The sequence below is a fragment of the Schistocerca serialis genome, chromosome 9, assembly GCF_023864345.2.
Source record: "Schistocerca serialis cubense isolate TAMUIC-IGC-003099 chromosome 9, iqSchSeri2.2, whole genome shotgun sequence".
Lineage (NCBI taxonomy): Eukaryota > Metazoa > Arthropoda > Insecta > Orthoptera > Acrididae > Schistocerca > Schistocerca serialis.
The window spans coordinates 282,941,251-282,963,799 of NC_064646.1; the positions used below are offsets into that span (position 1 = coordinate 282,941,251).

Genomic DNA, 22,549 nt, shown 5'->3' on the forward strand with positions numbered 1-22,549 from the left:
TTCGCACCGATCAGCAGCTGCGGTATAAATAACACACGGAAGTAACAAGAACTCGCGAGAATATTAAATACTCGTTTGTTTATTTGAAGAAGTGGTAGGAGCAATATTCTTGGTTAAAGCCCACGACCTTCAACGTTAACCTAGCTTACTGTGTGTTGTGTAAGCATGACTACAGCATCGCCCATAGAGGCAATGCCGACTGCCACCAACATCCTTGTACAGAAGTTCATAAGCGGAACGAAAGAGAAATGAAGGCGGCCGCGCGGGGTAGCCGTGCGTTCTAGGGGCCTTGCCACGGTTCGCGCGGCTCCCCCCGTCGGAGGTTCGAGTCCTCCCTTAGGCACGGATGTGTGTGTCGTCCTTAGCGTAAATTAGTTTAAGTTAGATTAAGTAGTGTGTAAGCCTCGGGACCGATGACCTCAGCAGTTTGGTCCCATAGAACTTACCACAAATTTCCGGTTTCCAAATGACTACTTTGTTAATGGCAGAAATGACAGTGGAAACGTTTCATGTTAACTAGAAATAAGTTGCCCATACTCTCAACCATATTATAAGCTACAGAAGTATGGATTGTAGATTTAAATAACCGAAGGATGTTTACCATGACTCTAATTTGGCTAAAGTGATGCCATGTGGTGGAACTGAGGCAGAAGCAATTGTGAAAAAGGTTTTGGCTCCGAGAAGTGTTCAGAACTTCACTGAAGTCTTGAAATACCCAGTCAAACAAAGCAATCTTTTTTCTAAGCAACCGATGCCTCCAGTCACAAAGACAGAAAGATGTTAATTCTGGTTTATCTATGGAATAGAAGAAGCTGGCCTCCAAAAAGTCCAAATTCTATTTAAAGTGTGCTTTGCCTCAAACTAAGCTCTTAATGACTGCTGGCAGCTTATGAATATTGGATCCCTTTTTGGACGAAAGTACGTGATTTCAAGTCTTTACATAGACTGTTTTTATAGCTTGTGCTGATACTGTGTAGTGAGCTCTTGGTTAAAAAAAAGAGACATATTACTTACAACAAACCTCATTAAGGATTAAATATACTGAGAAGCAGTGATCAGTATATGCAATGCTTTGAATAGGTTTAGGCATGCTCTTTTTGCATTTACACCAAAATGAGAATTATTACACGTTTTTGCACTGTAAAAATTTTCTCTCGGTTTATGAGGTTACCCCACAATATAACAAATGGTTCAAATGGCTCTGAGCGCTATGGGACATAACTTCTGAGGTCATCAGTCCCCTAGACCTTAGAACTATTTAAACCTAACCAACCTAAGGACGTCACACACATCCATGCCCGAGGCAGGATTTGAACCTGCGACCGTAGCAGTCGCGCGGTTCCAGTGTAGGCCTGTGCTGTGATAGTGCCACGCAAAACAACAAGGGGTGCAAGCCCCTTCCATGAAAAACACGACCACACCATAACACCACCGCCTCCGAATTTTACTGTTGGCACTACATACACCTGCAGATGACGTTCACCGGGCATTCGCCATACCCACACCCTGCCATCGGATCGCCACAATGTGCACCGTGATTCGTCACTCCACACAACGTTTTTCCACTGTTCAATTGCCCAATGTTTACGCTCCTTACACCAAACGAAGCGTCGTTCGGAATTTACCGGCGTGATGTGTGGCTTATGTGCAGCCGCTCGATCATGAAATCCATGTTTTCTCACCTCCCGCCTAACTGTCATAGTACTTGCGTGGATCCTAATGCAGTTTGGACTTCCTGTGCGATGGTCTGGATAGATGTCTTCCTATTACACATTACGGCCCTCTTCAACTGTCGGCAACCAATGCCTATCAACAGACGAGGTCGGCCTGTACGCTTTTGTGCTGTACATGTCCCTTCACGTTTCCACTTTATTATCACAACGGAGACAGTGGACCTAGGGACATTTAGGAGTGTGGACACCCGATCACCTGACCACATTCGACGTCCGTGAGTACCGCGGAGTGCTCCATTCTGCTCTCTCACGATGTCTAATGACTACTGAGGGCGCTGATATGCAATACCTGGCAGTAGGTGGCAGTACAATGCACCTAATATGAAAAACGAATGTTTTGGGGGGAGGGGGGGTGGTAACTGGATACTTCTGATCAGCTAGTGTATATCCAAGAATCGATTACAGGAAGGTTTTGTTTATGGCTGACTATATAGTCCTACCTGTTCACAGATTAAAACAATGCGAAATATTGTCATTCAAACTACTATGCTCACAGATCCAGCAGCTGGAGGGGTCTCTCTCATACGCCCTGTACTAATGAGTCCAACAGATTTATCCACTCATTTTGACTTATGTTCTCGATCAGGGTTCCATTTGCGATAAGGACAAGATCAGAGAGAAGGGAGAGGAGGACAGAGAGAGCATGGGATAAGAGATATACAGGGAGATGGGTGTAGTTGATGGACAGAAATAGGGGGGAGAAGGAGGAGATGGTAAAGGGTAGGGGGGGATAGGGACAGAGGGGCAGAGAGAAAGAGAGAGAGAGGGAGAGAGAGAGAGAGAGGTGGAGAGTAAATCGTATATCCAGTTGCCAAATATATTTAGTGACTGCGAAGCATTTCTGCCTTCGCTAGTTTCAGATAATTAGTGACCGAAGTCAAGAATTTAAAATGGCATCATAATCTACACATTAACACGTATAACGTTACGTTGAAGGTTTAACGCAATAAGACGTGTATTAAAGTTATAAACTGCGTATGTGTCAAGAGCCAGCGTAAGTGTCGACGTGCAAAATTCCACATTACATTCATTCACTGTTTAAGAATGGGAACTCTATCAATTCTATTACCAACACAATTCGCAGACAGTGTCCACGTATATCACTGAATGTACCTGAAAAATAATAATATTGTACGATGCATATCACGAGATAGGACGTCATAAACATTGAGACGGGTGGAAAACTAGCTTCTCTTAAAAACGCAAATTACGCGGACTACACTCAACCGGTTCAAAAAAATGGCTCTGTACACTATGGGACTTAACTGCTGAGGTCATCAGTCTCCTAGAACTTAGAACTATTTAAACCTAACTAACCTAAGGACATCACACACATCCATGCCCGAGGTAGGATTCGAACCTGCGACCGTTGTGGTCTAGCGGTTCCAGACTGTAGCGTCTAGAACCGCTCGGCCACCACGGCCGGCACACTCAACCGGTTTTGGTTTGACTCTTCATTATTCTACGCGTGAATAATTCAGAACTAATAAAATCAACATAATTGGGGTTTTGCTTCTTAGCCATAAGGGTTTTACACGCTTTGCTACAGACATTTAACGCATTAACAGATTTATAAAGTAATCAGACGTTTAAAGCTGTTTTACACGTGTGAGTTTGATTCTTTAGAGAATCGTGGGCAGGGTTACTGATTTGTTCTATTCGTGAACAGGCGAGTAGATATCCAACCGTATACAGCATAAAGCACAAAGGGTCCTCTGCCACGGGCGTCATGGTGATGCCTGACAATTCCCCTGTTGTGTCTACATCTACACTCCGCAAACCACTATGAAGCGCATACCAGAGGCTACATCCCATTGTACCAGTTATTAGGGTTCTATCCCGTTCCTATCACGTATGGAGCGCGGGAAGAGTGATTGTTTGAATGCCCTCGTGCGAGCTGTAATTAAACTAATCCTGTTCTCACGATCCCTACGGGAGAGATATGTAGGGGGTTGTAGCATATTCCTAGAGTCACCATTTAAAGCCGATTCTTGGAAGTTTCTAAGTAGACTTTCTGACGATAGTTAACTTCTATCTTCAATAGTCTGCCAGTTCAGTTTCTTCAGCATCGCTGTGACACTGTCCCCACGGGTCAAACAAACCTGGGACCATTCGTGCTGCCCTTCTCCATGTATGTTCAATATGCCCTGTTATTCCCATTTGGCACGGGTCCCACAAACTTTAACAGTACTCTGGCATGGGCGACACGATTTATTTGTAAGCAGTTCACTTTGTAGGCTGATAACGTTTTCCTAGTATACTGCTGATAAACCAAATTGTACCACCTGCTTTATCCACGACTGTGCCTATGTGATCATTTCATTTCATATCCCTACAAATTGCTGCAGCCAATCATCTGTAGGGGTTGGACGATTCCAACTGTGACTCATTGATATTATAGTCAGGGACGATGCCAAGGAAAAATAGATAATCATATTACACTGGATAAAATTACTTCAGAAATCAGCGAATATATTACTTCAACAGATTTAGAAGGAGAGCTGAAACTACGGAAGAAAGGTGAGTTGAAGAAAGTCAAAGATCTGAGACACCAACTGAAGATTTAAAGAACTGTGACAAGCAGTTTTTCCCAAACGGATACGTTTCCCTTCAAATATTTGGGACTATTCCTGTCACTGCAAGCACTCCTGAACAAAACTCTACTTTGAGACGAATAAAGACTTATTTGCGTAACACAATGGGGCAGGTGAGACTAAATGGGTTGGCTCTTGCAAATATCCAGGAAGAAAGAGATATGGACATTGAAAATATCATTGTCATATTTAGTAAAAAGAAACACAGACGAATGAGCATGACAATTTGGGCAGAAGACGGAAATAACCAGTGAATTTTGTAACAGAATTTTTTTTATATTCATGTCAAGTTCAAGTTTTTACATTCATGTCATCTTCTGTATCCAGAAAATTAATAAAACCTTATTTGTTGTAAGTTGACCTATTTATGGTTTATGTAATTTATAAAATCTCCCATGTTAAAATAAGTTTTCTTTACCCTGAACTCCAAAACAGTTACCAAAATCTACTTTAAGCAACACCAAATTTTACCAATTTGTCGGTGGATGACTGTCCCTTTGTTAAGCCATATTCCATTCCCCCAAACCCCTCTCCCAATTATCCCTCCCCCCTGACCGACTTCTAGAATCGCCTCTGATTGTAGTCGTAGGGTACTACGTTCTTTTGTTTTGTGAAGTGCACAACTTTACATTTCTAAACATTTAAAGGAAATTGGCAATTTTTGCACCACTTGGACATCTTATCAAGATCTGACTGAATATTTATGCAGCGTCTTTCAGGCGGTCCTTCATTACATATAACGTCATCATTTGCAATATTTCTCGCAAGATTATTAATATACAACACGAACAGCAAGGGTCCCCACTCCAGTTAAGACAAGTTCTGCTTCCTCCCTACTAAGAGATACTCATCCAGTCACAAACTACGCACGATACTCCATACGATCATACTTTTGGTAATAATCGTAGATGTGGTGCTAACTCAAATGCTTTTCGAAAATCGAGAAATATTGCATCTACTTGACTGCCTCGATCCAAAGTTTTCAGTACGTCACGTGTGAAAAGAGCGAGTTCGGTTTCACATTATCGATGTTTTCGGGATTTGCGCAAGTTGGCATGGAGGAGGTCGTTCTTTTCCAGATACCTCATTATGCTTAAGCTCAGAATATGTTCAGAATATGTTCTAACAACAAACCGACGTCAAGGATATTAGACGGTAGTTTTATGGTTTACTTCAGCTACCCTTCTTGTAGGCAGGTGTGGCCTGTGCTTTCTTCCAACAACTGCGCACGGTTTTTGTTCGAGCGATCTACGAAAGAATATAGTTAACAGAGAGACTAACTCAGTCGCAGATTCGTTATATGGTCTTATAGGGATTCCGTGGAGCCTGGAGCTTCGTTCGATTTTAATGATTCCAGGCATTTCTCACTGACACTAACACTATTTCACTCATCTTACCAGGGATGCGAGGATTAAATTGGGATCATTCTCATGGACTTTCATTTGTAAAGGAATATTTGAAAACGGAGCTAAGCATTTCTTGTTTTATTTTGCTACCCCGAACTTTATTTCCTGTCTAATTCACGAGTGTCTGGAAGCTAACTTTGATGTCACTAATAGCCTTTATATACGACCAGAATTTCTTTGGGTTTTCTGAAATATCATCTGAGAATTTTCTGCTGTGGTAGTCGCTCAAGGGTTCACGCATTGCTCTCTTGATAGCCGAACGCGTATCAATTTCCCATCTCTCTATCTATAACCCTCTTCTTTGTTGCAGACGAGCACCTGCACCTGTTCCTGCACAGCTGTTATGGAAACCTGGAGCCCACCAAGAAGACCATCGAGATGTACTTCACGGTGCGCACGCAGTGGACGGACCTCTTCTCCAACAGGGACCCGCTGCTGCCCGAGATAGAATGCCTCATGGACCTCGCGTAAGTAGCAAGCACCCTTACGACACGAAAGGCCACTGACATAAAACGGATTCTTACATTAATTTTTATGCTACAACTCAGTTTATTATTAAACATAGTCTCCCGCAGATCAGTACACATCGTCCAATATTTCTTTAATTCAAAACCGCCTCCTTCACTGTTCAGAGTGTCTCACTGCCATCCTGAAAATAAGGGTTCGATTCCTTGTATTTCTCAGGCGTTTTTCTTTCTGGGAGAACTGGAAAGCGGTGTATGAAGTCCAGTTGAGGAGCAGCTTTAATGAGGAATATGAGTTCCAGCGTTTGGGAGAGCGGGGTGCTCTCTATCCCGTTTCCAAACAGCGCCGTAAGGCAGATGGTGACACAGTGGCCGACTGGCATCGCAAGGACCTCCGCGCCGGAGCGTGAAGTTACTTATATTTTAAAAAACTAAAAACTTTATTATTTACGTAACTGCATCATGTACAAAACAGGTGGAATACCCTAAGACTTCAAGAAAGAATTCGAAAAAAAAGCAGGTGCTGACAGATTTGAATATTACCGAACTATCAGTTTAATACTCTTGGTTGCGAAATAGTAACACTCATTCTTTACAGAAGAATGGAAAAACTGCTAGAAGCCGACCTCGAGGAAGTTCAGTTTGGATTCCGGAGAAACGTAGGAACATGAGAAGCAATACTGACCCTACGACTTCTCATAGAAGATAGGTTAAGGAAAGCAAACCTACGTTTATACCATTTGTAGACTTATAGGAAGTTTTCGACAATGTTGACAGGAATACTCTCTTTGAAATTCTGAAGGTAACAGGGGTGAAATGCAGGAATCGAAAGACTATTTACAACTTGTACAAAAACCAGACGGCAGTTATAAAAGTCGAGGAGTATAAAAGGAAGCAGTGGTTTAGAAGGAAGTGAGTCAGGGTAATAGCTTATTGCCGATACAATTCAGTCTGTACATTGAGCAAGTAGTAAAGAAAAAACTATGGAACAATTTGAAGTAGGAACTGAGAGACGAAATAAAAACTTTGAGGTTTGCCGATGGCATAGTAATTTTGTCAGAGACAGCAAAGGGCTTGGAAGAGCAGTGCAACGTAATCCACAGCGTCCTGAAAGGAGGATAAAAGATTAACATCGTCGTTGTTGTTGTGGTCTTCAGTCCTGAGACTGGTTTGATGCAGCTCTCCATGCTACTCTATCCCGTGCAAGCTTCTTCATCTCCCAGTACCTACTACAGCCTACATACTTCTGAATCTGCTTAGTGTATTCATCTCTTGGTCTCCCTCTACGATTTTTACCCTCCACGCTGCCCTCCAACACTAAATTGGTGATCCCTCGATGTCTAAGAACATGTCCTACCAACCGATCCCTTCTTCTAGTCAAGTTGTGCCACAAGCTCCTCTTCTCCCCAATTCTATTCAATACCTCCTCATTAGTTATGTGATCTACCCATCTAATCTTCAGCATTCTTCTGTAGTACCACATTTCGAAAGCTTCCATTCTCTTCTTGTCTAAAGTATTTATCGTCCACGTTTCACTTCCATACATGGCTACACTCCACACAAATACTTTCAGAAACGACTTCCTGACATTTAAATCTATACACGATGTTAACAATTTTTTCTTCTTCAGAAACGCATTCCTTGCCATTGCCAGTCTACATTTTATATCCTCTCTACTTCGACCATCGTCAGTTATTTTGCTCCCCAAATAGCAAAACTCCTTTACTACTTTAAGTGTCTCATTTCCTAATCTAATTCCCTCAGCATCACCCGACTTAATTCGACTACATTCCATTATCCTCGTTTTGATTTTGTTGATGTTCATCTTATACCCTCCTTTCAAGACACTGTCCATTCCGTTCAACTGCTCTTCCAAGTCCTTTGCTGTCTCTGACAGAATTACAATGTCATCGGCGAACCTCAAAGTTTTTATTTCTTCTCCATGGATTTTAATACCTACTCCAAACTTTTCTTTTGTTTCCTTTATTGCTTGTTCAATATACAGATTGAATAACATTAGGGATAGGCTACAACCCTGTCTCACTCCCTTCCCAACCACTGCTTCCCTTTCATGCCCCTCGACTCTTATAACTGCCATCTGCTTTCTGTACAAATTGTAAATAGCCTTTCGATACATGTATTTGACCCCTGCCACTTTCAGAATTTGAAAGAGAGTATTCCAATCAACATTGTCAAAAGCTTTCTCTAAGTCTACAAATGCTAGAAACGTAGGTTTGCCTTTCCTTAATCTATCTTCTAAGATAAGTCGTAGGGTCAGTATTGCCTCACGTGTTCCAACATTTCTACGGAATCCAAACTGATCTTCCCCAAGGTCGGCTTCTACCAGTTTTTCCATTCGTCTGTAAAGAATTCGCGTTAGCATTTTGCAGCTGTGACCTATCAAACTGATAGTTCGGTAATTTTCCCATCTGTCAACACCTGCTTTCTTTGGGATTGGAATTATTATATTTTTCTTGACGTCTGAGGGTATTTCGCCTGTCTCATACATCTTGCTCACCAGATGGTAGAGTTTTGCCAGGACTGGCTCTCCGAAGGCTGTCAGTAGTTCTAATGGAATGTTGTCTACTCCGGGGGCCTTGTTTCGACTCAGGTCTTTCAGTGCTCTGTCAAACTCTATACGCAGTATCATATCTCCCATTTCATCTTCATCTACATCCTCTTCCATTTCCATAATATTGTCCTCAAGTACGTCGCCCTTGTATAGACCCTCTATATACTCCTTCCACCTTTCTGCTTTCCTTTCTTTGCTTAGAACTGGGTTTCCATCAAAGCTCTTGATATTCATGCAAGTGGTTCTCCTTTCTCCAAAGGTCTCTTTAATTTTCCTGTAAGCAGTATCTATTTTACCCCTAGTGAGATAAGCCTCTACATCCTTACATTTGTCCTCTAGCCATGCCTGCTTAGCCATTTTGCACTTCCTGTCGATCTCATTTTCGAGACGTTTGTATTCCTTTTTGCCTGCTTCATTTACTGCATTTTTATATTTTCTCCTTTCATCAATTAAATTCAATATTTCTTCTGTTACCCAAGGGTTTCTACTAGCCCTCGTCTTTCTACCTATTTGATCCTCTGCTGCCTTCACTATTTCATCCCTCAATGCTACCCATTCTTCTTCTACTGTATTTCTTTCCCCCATTCCTGTCAATTGTTCCCTTATGCTCTCCCTGAAACTCTCTACAACCTCTAGTTTAGTCAGTTTATCCAGGTCCCATCTCCTTAAATTCCCACCTTTTTGCAGTTTCTTCAGTTTTAATCTACAGTTCATTACCAACAGATTGTGGTCAGAGTCCACATCTGCCCCTGGAAATGTCTTACAATTTAAAACCTGGTTCCTACATCTTACCATTAAATAATCTATCTGATACCTTTTAGTATCTCCAGGGTACTTCCATGTATACAACCTTCTTTCATGATTCTTGAACGAAGTGTTAGCTATGATTAAGTTATGCTCTGCGCAAAATTCTACCAGACGGCTTCCTCTTTCATTTCTTAACCCCAATCCATATTCACCTACTATGTTTCCTTCTCTCCCTTTTCCTACTGACGAATTCCAGTCACCCATGACCTTTAAATTTTCGTCTCCCTTCACTACCTGAATAATTTCTTTTATCTCATCATACATTTCATCAATTTCTTCATCATCTGCAGAGCTAGTTGGCATATAAACATGTACTACTGTAGTAAATGGCTCTGAGCACTATGGGACTTAACATCTATGGTCATCAGTCCCCTAGAACTTAGAACTACTTAAACCTAGCTAACCTAAGGACATCACACAACACCCAGTCATCACGAGGCAGAGAATACTACTACAGTACGCGTGGGCTATGTGTCTATCTTGGCCACAATAATGCGTTCACTATGCTGTTTGTAGTAGCTTACCCGCACTCCTATTTTTTTATTCATTATTAAACCTACACCTGCATTACCCCTATTTGCTTTTGTATTTGTAACTCTGTATTCACCTGACCAAAAGTCTTGTTCCACCTGCCACCGAACTTCACTAATTCCCACTATATCTAACTTTAACCTATCCATTTCCCTTTTTAAATTTTCTAACCTACCTGCTCGATTAAGGGATCTGACATTCCACGCTCCGATCCGTAGAACGCCAGTTTTCTTTCTCCTGATAACGACATCCTCTTGAGTAGTCCCCGCCCGGAGATCCGAATGGAGGACTATTTTACCTCCGGAATATTTTACCCAAGAGGACGCCATCATCATTAAATCATACGGTAAAGCTGCATGCCCTTAGGGAAAATTTACGGCTGTAGTTTCCCCTTGCTTTCAGCCGTTCGCAGTATCAGAACAGCAAGGCCATTTTGGTTAGTGTTACAAGGCCAGATCAGTCAATCATCCAGACTGTTGCCCCTGCAACTACTGAAAAGGCTACTGCCCCTCTTCGGGAACCACACGTTTGTCTGGCCTCTCAACAGATACCCCTCCGTTGTGGTTGCACCTTCGGTACGGCTATCTGTATCGTTGAGGCACGCAAGCCTCCCCACCAACGGCAAGGTCCATGGTTCATGGGGGGAGGAGATTAACATCAACAAAAGCAAAACAAGAGTAATGAAATGTAGTCGAATTAAATCTAGTGATGCTGGGGGAATTAGTTTAGGAAACGAGGCACTTAAAGCAGGAGATGAGTTTCGTTATTTGGGTAGCAAAATAACTGATGATGGGCAAGTAGGGAGTATATGAAATGTAGACTGGGAACAGCAAGAAAATCATTTCTGAAGAAGAGAAATGTGTTAACATCGAATATAGATTTAAGTGCTAACACTTAAGTCTTTTGTGAAGATATTTGGTTGGAGTCTAGCCATGTATGGATGTAAAACATGGACGATAAACAGTGCAGCTAAGAAGAGATAAGAAGCTTTCGAAATGTGGTGCTACAGAAGAAAGACGAAAATTAAATGGGTACATCACGTAAGTAATGAGAAGATACCGAATAGAACTGGAGAGAAAAGAAATTTGTGGCACAGCCTGACTATAAGAAGGGATCGCTTGATAGGTCTGCGACAAAGCGGCATGATTCATTGAGTCGTAGGTGCACATGTTTGGCAGGGCTGGAATTATACCACACAGGGCATGCGTACTCCACAGCTGAACAGCACAAGGCCAAAGAATGGGAAGGAAAACGGCTAGAGCACTGTGCAATCCAAAAACTGGGGTGACACATTAGATGAGGCACTCGGCTCAGGAGAATTTGCATGAACACGAAGCAAAATTAGCTGCTAGAAACATCATCTTGCGCAAACTAGCACTAACTACATTAGGTGCATAACAAGGACAGTAAGGACTACTACCTTACGTGGATTACGATGGCGTCTAAGTGTTGTCTCCTGACGTCTGAGTCACCAGTGGCAATGTCTAGTAGAGGAAAAAAATACTATCCCGCAACATGGTTCATAGTTTTGTGGAGGTCTGTGGGGGGATGAACGAAAACCAGTGGAGTGTTTTTATTTTTATTTTGGTTTCACATTCATAGTTTCGAAATAGTGATTTGTTTTTCTCTTCTAGAGAGTGTCAAAGGTTAGTCTAAAATCATAACAGAACATATACAGAGGGTGAACAGAAATATGGAAACACCACAAGTAAAACGCATCACCGTGCCTAATACGGTGTAGGACAACAGATGACATTCAGAAAGCTTTCCGTCGTCTCGGAATGGATGAATACAAGTCCTGTAGGTTTTTCAAGGGGACCTTATGTCATTCTTCCTGCAAAATAATGGGAAGTTCAGGTAGCGACGATGGAGGCGGATATCTATCCTTTCTCTCAAAGGCTCAATAATATCGAGATCTGCTGACTCTAGTGGTCACGGTAGACGGAATGTTTCATCATCGTGCTCATAAAATCAGTCCTGCGCGATGAAAGCTGTGTAAACAGCTCTTGTAACACAGCATTACCATTGGGAAACAGATATTGTACCTTGGGATGGGTTTGATCATCCAAAATGGTCAATTAGTTCTTGGCAGTAATGTGTCATTGCAGAGTAGTTACGGCTCTTATGCAGTACCACGATGTGGCTGTCCGAATCGATACTGGACCCTCGCCATTTTCCGCTCTTGGGACATAAACTCAGCTAAAAGTTGGAAACAGTGTGAAACAAGACCGATCCGACCAGGTGTCATTGTTCCATTGCTCCATAGTCCAGATTATATGGCTTCGACACCACGTTTTCCCATTACGGGCATTTACATCATGATATGTAGTTTTGGAATTCCAGCTCCCGTTGTTTTGGTACTAACAGTGTTCGCGAGTGCAACATTCAGTTTTGCAGTGACTTTTGCTGCTGCCGCTCTCATTTTTTGTCTCAGTTTTCTTCAGTGCGCATCCGTCGCAATCACTAAACACACACTTTCGTCCGCGTTGTGATTCAGCGAAAGTTTTTCCACTTTCATTGTATGGTGGTGTAAATTTTCGAATGTCCCACCATACGAGCACAAACAAAATGAGCACGCTCTAATTCACTTAGCTGCGGTATATTGCACTAAAAACTACACAAAACACTATTCTGACCACGGCTGACATATGTAACGTATTGAGGATAGAGTTGCGCTGTAGTAAAACTACGGTTCGTTAGTTTTGATACAGTATATAAATGACGTTGTAAAACGTAGGATTAGTCGTTGAATTTGAAGCGTTGTTAGGGAGAGAAACATAAATAAATGCGTGGGGGAGAAACTGGTAGCCGAGGACTTCTCTTTGTTTGTTTTTTGTTTATTTGTTTTTCACATAATTAGAACCGTGCATCGTTCTTTCTTAGTCCATTGTCTGTTTTATATCCTTACAAAATGTAAATTGCATTTTAAAGGCAATGACATTTAGTTGATCGCGTAACTTGTGCGCTTTTATGTGACCAAATCAATTACTTTTGATGCAAGTACAGTTTACATGCACAAACATAAAAAATCTATATATTTATTGTTGTTATTTTGAACTCAATAGAATGTTCTACATCATGATGCAAGACAAGAGTTTCCTGTTATTACTGATAAGCTTGAAGTTGTTCACAACTAACAGATACATGTTTTATATAATCTCGGCGAAGTACTAACGCGATGTTTGATATGTTTTTGTTTCGCGTTTTTTTCTTAATTTTCCTTTTTTTAGCGTATTGCATTTTCTAGCGCTATTGATAAATCTCTATTGTTTTTTATTTATACTACAACATCTCTGTGTATCATCTTAGAAATCAACGATTTTCGAATAAAGACCTGAATTAAACATTAACAATTTCAATTTTGGTCTAAATACCGTTTATTTTTAGGAGACAGACAGAAGGGTAACAATGTACAACAGAAATGTTCCGTAGGTTACGCGAGTCTTTATATATCCTCATTGAGTTTCTAGACGGTTCATCATTTCCGGTTTCTACGTGAATCTAGTAAGACACTGATCGTATTAGGCAAACAAAGCGATCGAAATGAGGTAACGCCTGATTGGTATGCAACACACCTAACGTACCGGTAACGCGGGGCTTAACTGACCAAGGCTAATAGAGAAACTACCGTAGTTTTGCGTTTACTGTGATAATCTACAGTAGCTTACGGTAGTTTTACAACTCTAATGGAGGACACTATCAAATACAACAGCGCAAGCTGCAGGCTTGGCCAGCGTCTGCATTTATGATAAAGCATGCGTTTCTCACGGTGTTTCCATATTTTTGTCCAATCCCTGCAAATCTATCTGATGATGCAGCTTTATACTTGCGAAATGTGCTTTGGAGTTAAATAACACTGCCTGACAACAGTAAACTTATTGCTTCATTTGACAACACAAGTAAGCTACAGTTCCAATTTTTTCTTTCATGTGTTGTTGGAATTTCCGGACTCCCAACTGCGACTTCTGTTAAAAATAGCAGTTCATTTCCACTACATAGTGACGTTAGTTATAGTTCTTGTAGTTGCTTGGTAAATCGCTTATGTGTGGCGTGATCGAAGCGAATGACCGATTGGAACTGCAGTGATATCGCTGGCGATATAGCCAGCAATCCGTCATTCCTCTGCGTAGGGCCCTTAAGTCAACTGAACATTGATGTTATTGCCCCGCTGGCGACGCACCACGCACCACGATTTATCGGTTTCGACGAGAAAGTCGCTCATGTAAGGTGGGTATTTAACACTCGTACAACCCCGATTTTTTTTCTTTCATTGCATACCATTGCGATCATAAAGACACCAAATAATTTACGCAGAATGTATTGGCAGTATTTTAGTGAACCAACATAAAAAATACATTCCAGAAGTTCACACTAGCTGTCAATATTTTATTTTCGTAGATGTTACATTCAAGAAACGAAAAGGAATTTAGTTTGTCGTCATAACGATGCCAGTGGAGCTCAGCGGAAAAACCATGAATAAGTTTTAATGCGCTGTGTATATAAAATTGAACGAAACATTATTGGATACAGCTGACAAGGAGGAAGTGATATACATAGAAGAGCCAAAGAAACTGGTACACGTGCCTAATGTCGTGTAGGGCTCTCGCGAGCAAGCAGAAGTGCCGTAAAACGACGTGCCGTGGACTCGACTAAAGTCTGAAGTAGTGCTGGAGGGAACTGACACCATGAATCCTGCAGGGCTGTCCATAAGTCCGTAATAGTACGAGGGGGGTGGAGATCTCTTCTGAATAGCACGTTGAGAGGCATCCCAGATACGCTCAATAATGTTCGTGTCTGGGGAGTTTGGTGGCCGACGTAAGTGTTTAAACTCGGAAGAGTGTACCTGGAGCCACTCTGTAACAATTCTAGACATGTGGGTTGTCGCATTGTCCTGCAGGAACTGCCCAAGTCCGTCAGAATGCACAATGGACACGAATAGATGCAGGTGATCGAGGAGGATGCTTACGTGCATGTCACCTGTCAGAGTGGTATCTGGATGTATCAGGGGTCCCATATCACTCCAACTGTACACGCCCTACACCATTACACAGCCTCCACCTGCTTGAACAGTCCGCTGCAGACATGCAGGGGTCCATGTATTCATGAGGTTGTCTCCAAATCCGTACTCGTCCATCCTCTCGATACAATCTGAAACGACACTCGCCCGACTAGGCAACATGTTTCCAGTCATCAACAGTCCAATGTCGATGTTGATGGGCCCAGGCGAGGCGTAAGGCTTTATGTCGTGCAGCCATCAAGGGTACACGAGTGGGCCTCCGGCTCCGAAATCCCATATCAACCATGTTTCGTTCAATGGTTGGCACGCTGACACTTGCTGATGACCCAGCACTGAAATCTGCAATAATTCGCGGAAAGGGTGCACGTCTGTCACGTTGAACGATTCTCTTCAGCCGTCGTTGGTCGCTTTCTCGCAGGATGTTTTTCCGGTCGCAGCGATGTCGGAGATTTGATGTTTTACCGGATTCCTGATATTCACGGTACACTCGTGAAGTGGTCGTACGGGAAAATCCCCACTTCTGCGCTACCTCGGTGATGCTGTGTCCCATTGCTCGTGCGCCGACCATAACACGACGTTCAAACTCACTTAAATCTTGATAACCTGCTATTGTAGCAGAAGCAACTGGTATAACAATTGCGCCAGACTCTTGTTGTCTTACATAGGCGTTGCCAACCGTAGCGCCGTATTCTGCCTGTTTACATATCCCTGTATTTGTATACGCATGCGTATACCAGTTTTCTTGGCGCTTTAGCGTATATTGCGAATTGTTGTTGTGGTCTTCAGTCTTGAGACTGGTTTGATGCAGCTCTCCATGCTACTCTATCCTGTGCAAGCTTCTTCATCTCCCAGTACCTACTGGAACCTACATCCTTCTGAATCTGCTTAGTGTTTTCATCTCTTGGTCTCCCTCTACGATTTTTACCCTCCATGCTGCCCTCCAATGCCAAATTGGTGATCCCTTGATGCCTCAAAACATGTCCTACCAACCGATCCCTTCTTCTTGTCAAGTTGCGCCACAAACTCCTCTTCTCTCCAGTTCTATTCAGTACCTCCTCATTAGTTATGCGATCTACCCGTCTAATCTTCAGCATTCTTCTGTAGCACCACATTTTGAAAGCTTCTATTCTCTTCTTGTGTAAACTATTTATCGTCCACGTTTCACTTCGTTACATGGCTACACTCCGTACAAATACTTTCAGAAACGACTTCCTGACATTTAAATCTATACCCGATGTTAACAAATTTTTCTTCTTCAGAAACGCTTTCCTTGCCATTGCCAGTCTACATTTTATATCCTCTCCACTTCGACCATCATCAGTTATTTTGCTCCCCAAATAGCAAAACTCCTTTACTACTTTAAGTGTCTCATTTACTAATCTAATTCCCTCAGCATCACCCGACTTCATTCGACTACATTCCATTATCCTCATTTTGCTTTTGTCGATGTTCATCTTATACCCTCCTTTCAAGACACTGTCCATTCCGTTCAACTGCTCTTCCAAGTCCTTTGCTGTCTCTGACAGAATTACAATGTCATCGGCGAACCTCAAAGTTTTTATTTCTTCTCCATGGATTTTAATACCTACTCCACACTTTTCTTTTGTTTCCTTTACTGTTTGCTCAATATACAGATTGAATAACATAGCTCTTAAAAACTTTCCGATGTGCTTATGGGGTCATATGGACCGCAGTGGTACTAGGTGGGTTAGTCTCGGCGCCGTGGAGGCTGCATTTCAGCGTGATGCAGTACTGGAGTCGGTGTTGCAGGCACCTGATGCAGCTGCCACAGCCGACGCCGGAGGGCTACCGCGTCATGCTGTACCGGCTGGTCAACCCGGACGCTTCGCGGCTGCACTTCGGCACCGCCGTCAAGGCGTTCTGCATGTACAACGACATGCAGCTGTCCGAGGACGGCCTCGTGCCCGGTTATGTCGTCGTCTTCGACATGGCCGGCGTCCACCTGGGCCACCTGGCGCGCGTCAGCCTGGCAGTGGTGCGGAAGTTCATGATCTACATACAGGTGCGTGACGTGACGTCTGTCTGCACTACCTGACTAACCCAGGCCCTTATCTAAGTGGGGGCGGGCGCCAAATACATATTCTTGAAGGGGGGGGGGAACTTATTTCACAAAGCGCATAGTTGGTCTATAGATTATTCATATGATTTTACGAGTCCCTGTTGGGTTTTCAAAATTTTTGAACACATTCTAAGCAGAAAAGAATGAGATTTTCACTCTGCAGCGGAGTGTCCGCTGATATGAAACTTCCTGGCAGATTAAAACTGTGTGCCGGACCGAGACTCGAACTCGGGACCTTTGCCTTTCACGGGCAAGTGCTCTGCTAACTGAGCTACCCAAGCACGACTCAGGCCCCGTCCTCACAGCTTTACTTCTGCCAGTACCTCGTCTCCTACCTTCCAAACTTTACAGAAGCACTTGCCCGCGAAAGGCAAAGGTCCCGAGTTCGAGTCTCGGTCCGGCACACAGTTTTAATCTGCCAGGAAGTTTCATATCAGCGCACACTCCGCTGCAGAGTGAAAATCTCATTCTGGAAACATCCCCCAGGCTGTGGCTAAGCCATGTCTCCGTAATATCCTTTCTTTCAGGAGTGCTAGTTCTGCAAGGTTCGCAGGTACGTGACGTGACGTCTGTCTGCAGTACCTGACTAACCCAGGCCCTTATCTAAGTGGGGTGGGGGGAGCGGATCTCTGCCTCGGGCAGCAATTTCAGGGGGCGCCAAATACATATTCTTGAAGGAAAAAAAAGGGTCGGTTGCACTGGGTGTACATAAAGTCAGGGAACACTTTCAATTATTTATTGCACAAGAACCAAACATTGTACAGATATCATACATATGTCATTTTGAAGAGAAACTCTGAAAGTTTTTTTTTTTTCCCATGTATACCGCCACAGCGTAGTTTGGTAATTTGCCGATGGCGCTAGTCGCAAACATGGCGAGTTAAGGTGCGGAGCGAGGTTTCTGTGTATTGGTGTTCGACAAAAACAAGTGTGCTACAGCTGTTCAGCCGATGTTTAGAACCAAGTACAGTAAGAAGCCTCCAACAAGAAAGGCCATTTACCACTGGCACAACAAATTCTTTACGACGGGTTGCTTGTGCCCGTCAAAGAGAAGCGGCCGTCCAAGTGTGAGTGAAGTGAATGTGGAGCGCGTACGAGAGACATTCATAAGGAGTCCAAAGAAATCAGTGCGTCGTGCATCCCGTGAACTCGAAATGGCTACTGCGACAGAAGCTGTCTATGAAACCATTTAAATTGGAGTTAGTGCAGAAGCTCAATGACGACGACAAAGACAAGCGTTTTGAGTTCTGTTCACAGTTGCAACAATTGAATGAGGGTGGGGATAGTATTGTTGATCGCTTAATTTTTAACGACGAAGCCACTTTTCACACTAATGGGGAAGTGGACAGACATAACTCTCGAATCTGGGGTACAAAGCATCCACACGAATGCATTGAATTTGAGCGTGATTCCACAAAGGTAAATGTTTCTTGTGTCTTGTCCAAAACTGTACAGGCCATTCTTCTTTGGCGAGAGCACTGTCACTGGATATTCCTACTTGAACATGTTGCAGCAATGGCTGATGCCTCAAATTGAATCGGACTCTCCGTTCATCTTTCAGCAGGATGGTGCTCCATCCCATTTTCATCGTGAAGTTCTTGGATACATGAACACGGAGCTACCGCGTCGATGGATCGGCCGTGCTACAAAAGGGGACAGCTGTTTCATGAAATGGCCTCTCCGATCACCAGGTCTCAAACCGTGTGACTTTTTTCTGTGGGGACAGATTAAGTGGTTCAAATGGCTCTGAGCACTATGGGACTGAACTGCTGTGGTCATCAGTCCCCTAGAACTTAAAACTACTTAAACCTAACTAACCTAAGGATATCACACACATCCATGCCCGAGGCAGGATTCGAACCTGCGACCGCAGCGGTCGCGCGGTTCCAGACTGTAGCGACTAGAACCGCTCGGCGGCTACGACAAGCTGACACATTAAAGATCTGGTGTAATACGGCCTCTGCCACGTGATGTAGCAGAGCTGCAGGAGAGAATAAGGGAAGCGACTGCCACAGTCGACGATGGGACGGGTGTGGCAAGAACTCGGTTACCGTATTGACGTCTGCCAGGTCATTCATGTTTCGGATATCGAATGTTTGTAAAAAAAAAAAGCTTTCAGAGTATCTCTGCAAAATGCTATATGTATGACATCGGTACAATGTTTAGTTCTTGTGCAATAAATAATTGAAAGTGTTCCCGGACTTTATGTACACGATTACAGTGCCCGGTTGGCAGCCGCTTAAGATCTATTCTCGGAATAAGGTGGAAAACGCATTGTTCGAACACATAATAACGCCTAACCGGAGAATAAACGCGGGATAACTGAACCGGTGATTCTGGCAGGGCTAGTCAAGTTAACCGGAGAATAAGTTTTGTCAGTGGCAGGAACAGTTACAGACTTAGTGATGACAAGACCGTTTTTTTAGAACGAGTAAGGAAAAGAAACGGGGACACCACACAAATCATATGGGGAAACATGACGATTCTACATTTATATAAAAATTCCGTACTACCACTACTTTTCGATCTCATGCTTGAGAAACTGGAGCATACAAATGAAATGTGAAACTATTTCCTAACACAATACTTTTTGTTTGTAATAGCCCTAATCGGCGTTTGATATTGGTACCTCGTTTATCATATCTGTCATATTATTTATGTAAATGAAATAGATAAAAATGACCATTTGTGCAAAAAGTCTCGCTTCTTGGGCGTGTTTTACAATTGCTGCAATATTAGACAGGCTTATTTCGTTTTATCTAGTAGACGGTGGCAAAACAGACGTAATCAAGTCGAGAAACCACCCACTCTTGGGCACTATTCGTATTAACAGCTTTTTTTAGTATTAGACAACGACATTTTGATTCTTTATGTAGCAAAACGTTTGACGAACTTTGATTAGTTAATAGATTCTTTCGCAGAAAGAGAAGAATGACGTGTAAAGCTGCAGCAAAATTAGAGAAAAAAATATGCTGGAACCTAAGGACTGAAGAAATGTGTATGGTCTTGCTCGTCTCTTGCCTTTACTGCTTTTACGTTTCCTATATTTAATTTTATGTTAGACAAAAGAGAAAGTTATTAGCTAATAGGTAGTAAAGAGTGCAAATTTTCTGAAGAGTTCTTATTCTCTCGGTCACATATAATCCCACCCAGTATTAATTGTAAGTCTTTTTAAAGAGGGGCAGGATGACAAACCGGCCAACTGGAAGTTTCCACAGAGCGAAATACAGTGACGTTCGATAGAAGAATGCACTTTGACCCACTTAAGGCCAAATAATAAGTCTTACATTTCTTCGAACATATGTATTTTATATAGCAAGCTCTTTAGAAAAAAGTGCGATAAAAAATAACAATTTTTGAAAAATCCGTTTTTTAAATATTTTACGTCGTATTTCAAACATTCTAGTGGGATGGGGGGGAGACACTATAAAGTTTTTGCCCCGGTTTGGAAATATCGTAGATCCGGAGCTGGTCTGACCCTCCCCTCCTCCCCCTACTGCCGTCTGGTCTTGCTAAAATTTCCACATGATCTACAGCTTCCTATCTTGAGTTTGGCTGTAACTCTTCTAGTTGCAGCAGCAATTAACCTTCGCTTCTAGATAAACCCTTTCACCGCTGAGTGCACAGTAACAGTACGGACGTCTGTGTGGGACCGAGACGCTCCACTTGGCAGTGGCCTGCGTGTTGGGCACGATACGGCGCTATGCACGGCAGCGCCCGTTATCATCACAGGCTCTTATGTACGTATTTATACTCACCAGTAATTTCTTAAGACAAATTGTACTTTGAATATTCTTCATTGCTGAAGTTCCTAGTAGTAGATAACACTGCAAAGAAGCACACTTGGCGTTTGACGCAAAATAAAAATTCATTTTGCAGTGGACACATGGTGTGTCGTGGGGCGATCACTCTGTTTTTAAAATAACTGAAATGCCACGATCGCTTCAGTCGTTTATTAGATGACAGATTTCAGCACTCTGAAGGTGCCATCATCAGATCTGAAAAGTGTATTAACATTTATAAAACCGTGTGGACATCATGACATATGAGGCAGACCATCTGATAAAATCATTGTCACAACCAATAAAAAAATAATAAAAAACTGCTCTCATGGTCGTTCTTTCCATAAAATATAAAACTGAAGTCACCATATGAAACTGCCACTGCTTGCCTAACACGGTCGGCATCATCACTCCGGAGAATATGGTGGCAATCGAGGCCCATGCCGACCGTGTTAGGCAAGCAGTGGCAGTTTCATATGGTGACTTCAGTTTTATATTTTATGGAAAGAACGACCACGAGAGCAGTTTTTATTATTTTTTATTGGTTGTGACTATGATTTTATCAGATGGTCTGCCTCATATGCCATGATGTCCATGTGGTTTTATAAATGTTAATCCACGTTTCAGATCTGATGATGGCACCTTCAGAGTGTTGAAACCGGTCATGTAATAAACGATTGAAGCGATCGTGGCTTTTCAGTTATTTTAAGAATTAATTTGTCCGTATCCACAGAAAATAACTCTGGTCAGTAAAGGTGAAAAGAGGTTTTCCCAGGCATCTGACAAAAGTATGCTAAGCTTTACATAAAAACAGAAAAATAAGACTAGATGCTGCTAAACAACTGACTCCAGTAATACAGATATACCAGGCAGTAAGTCAAAGGCAAGGTCCGAGAATTTCATCTACACTGGTCAACATCTACATCGACGTCCCAGTCATAGGGAATGGTTGACGGACAGAATACGTAAAGGTATGAGAAAGAAACCTCTCAATACAGTGCCCTTTGCCGACAACCAGGTAAAACACAGGACAGTGAAGACAAACTAGAAATAGTGTTCATAGGTTAAGCAATATAAGCCTAAATTATAACAACAAGGGAAAAACGACGACAAATTACAAGTAGCGGTACATAGATTAAACAATATACGCCTACATCATAATCTAAAGACATCAAATACCAAGCCGAAAACAATCGTCTTTTTTGGAAAATACCCCGTAAGGACCAAGATAATCATCGGTAACGCAATAATACAAGTGCTGTCCCATTTCCAGTATCTCGGATTGATACAACTTTTGGCGAAGATATAAATAAGAAAATTAACCTACGTTTCTATCATTTGTAGACTTAGAGAAAGCTTTTGACAATGTTGACTGGAATGCTCTCTTTCAAATTCTAAAGGTGGCAGGGGTAAAATACAGGGAGCGAAAGGCTATTTACAATTTATACAGAAACCAGATCGCAGTTATATAAGAGTCGAGGGGCATGAAAGGGAAGCAGTGGTTGGGAAGGGAGTGAGGCAGGTTGTAACCTCTCCCCGATGTTATTCAATCTGTATATTGAG

At 42.5% G+C, this 22,549-nt stretch overlaps 1 protein-coding gene across 1 annotated transcript in view; it reads left to right on the forward strand.

The window, feature by feature from the left end:
- The window catches only part of LOC126419104 (retinol-binding protein pinta-like), a 323,696-nt gene that overhangs the window by 175,180 nt on the left and 125,967 nt on the right, over positions 1 to 22,549 (forward strand). Inside the window, exons 3-4 of the mRNA XM_050086202.1 lie at positions 6,044 to 6,200; positions 16,895 to 17,147. Coding sequence (XP_049942159.1) covers positions 6,044 to 6,200; positions 16,895 to 17,147 — 410 coding nt within the window. The remainder of the gene's footprint in view (positions 1 to 6,043; positions 6,201 to 16,894; positions 17,148 to 22,549) is intronic.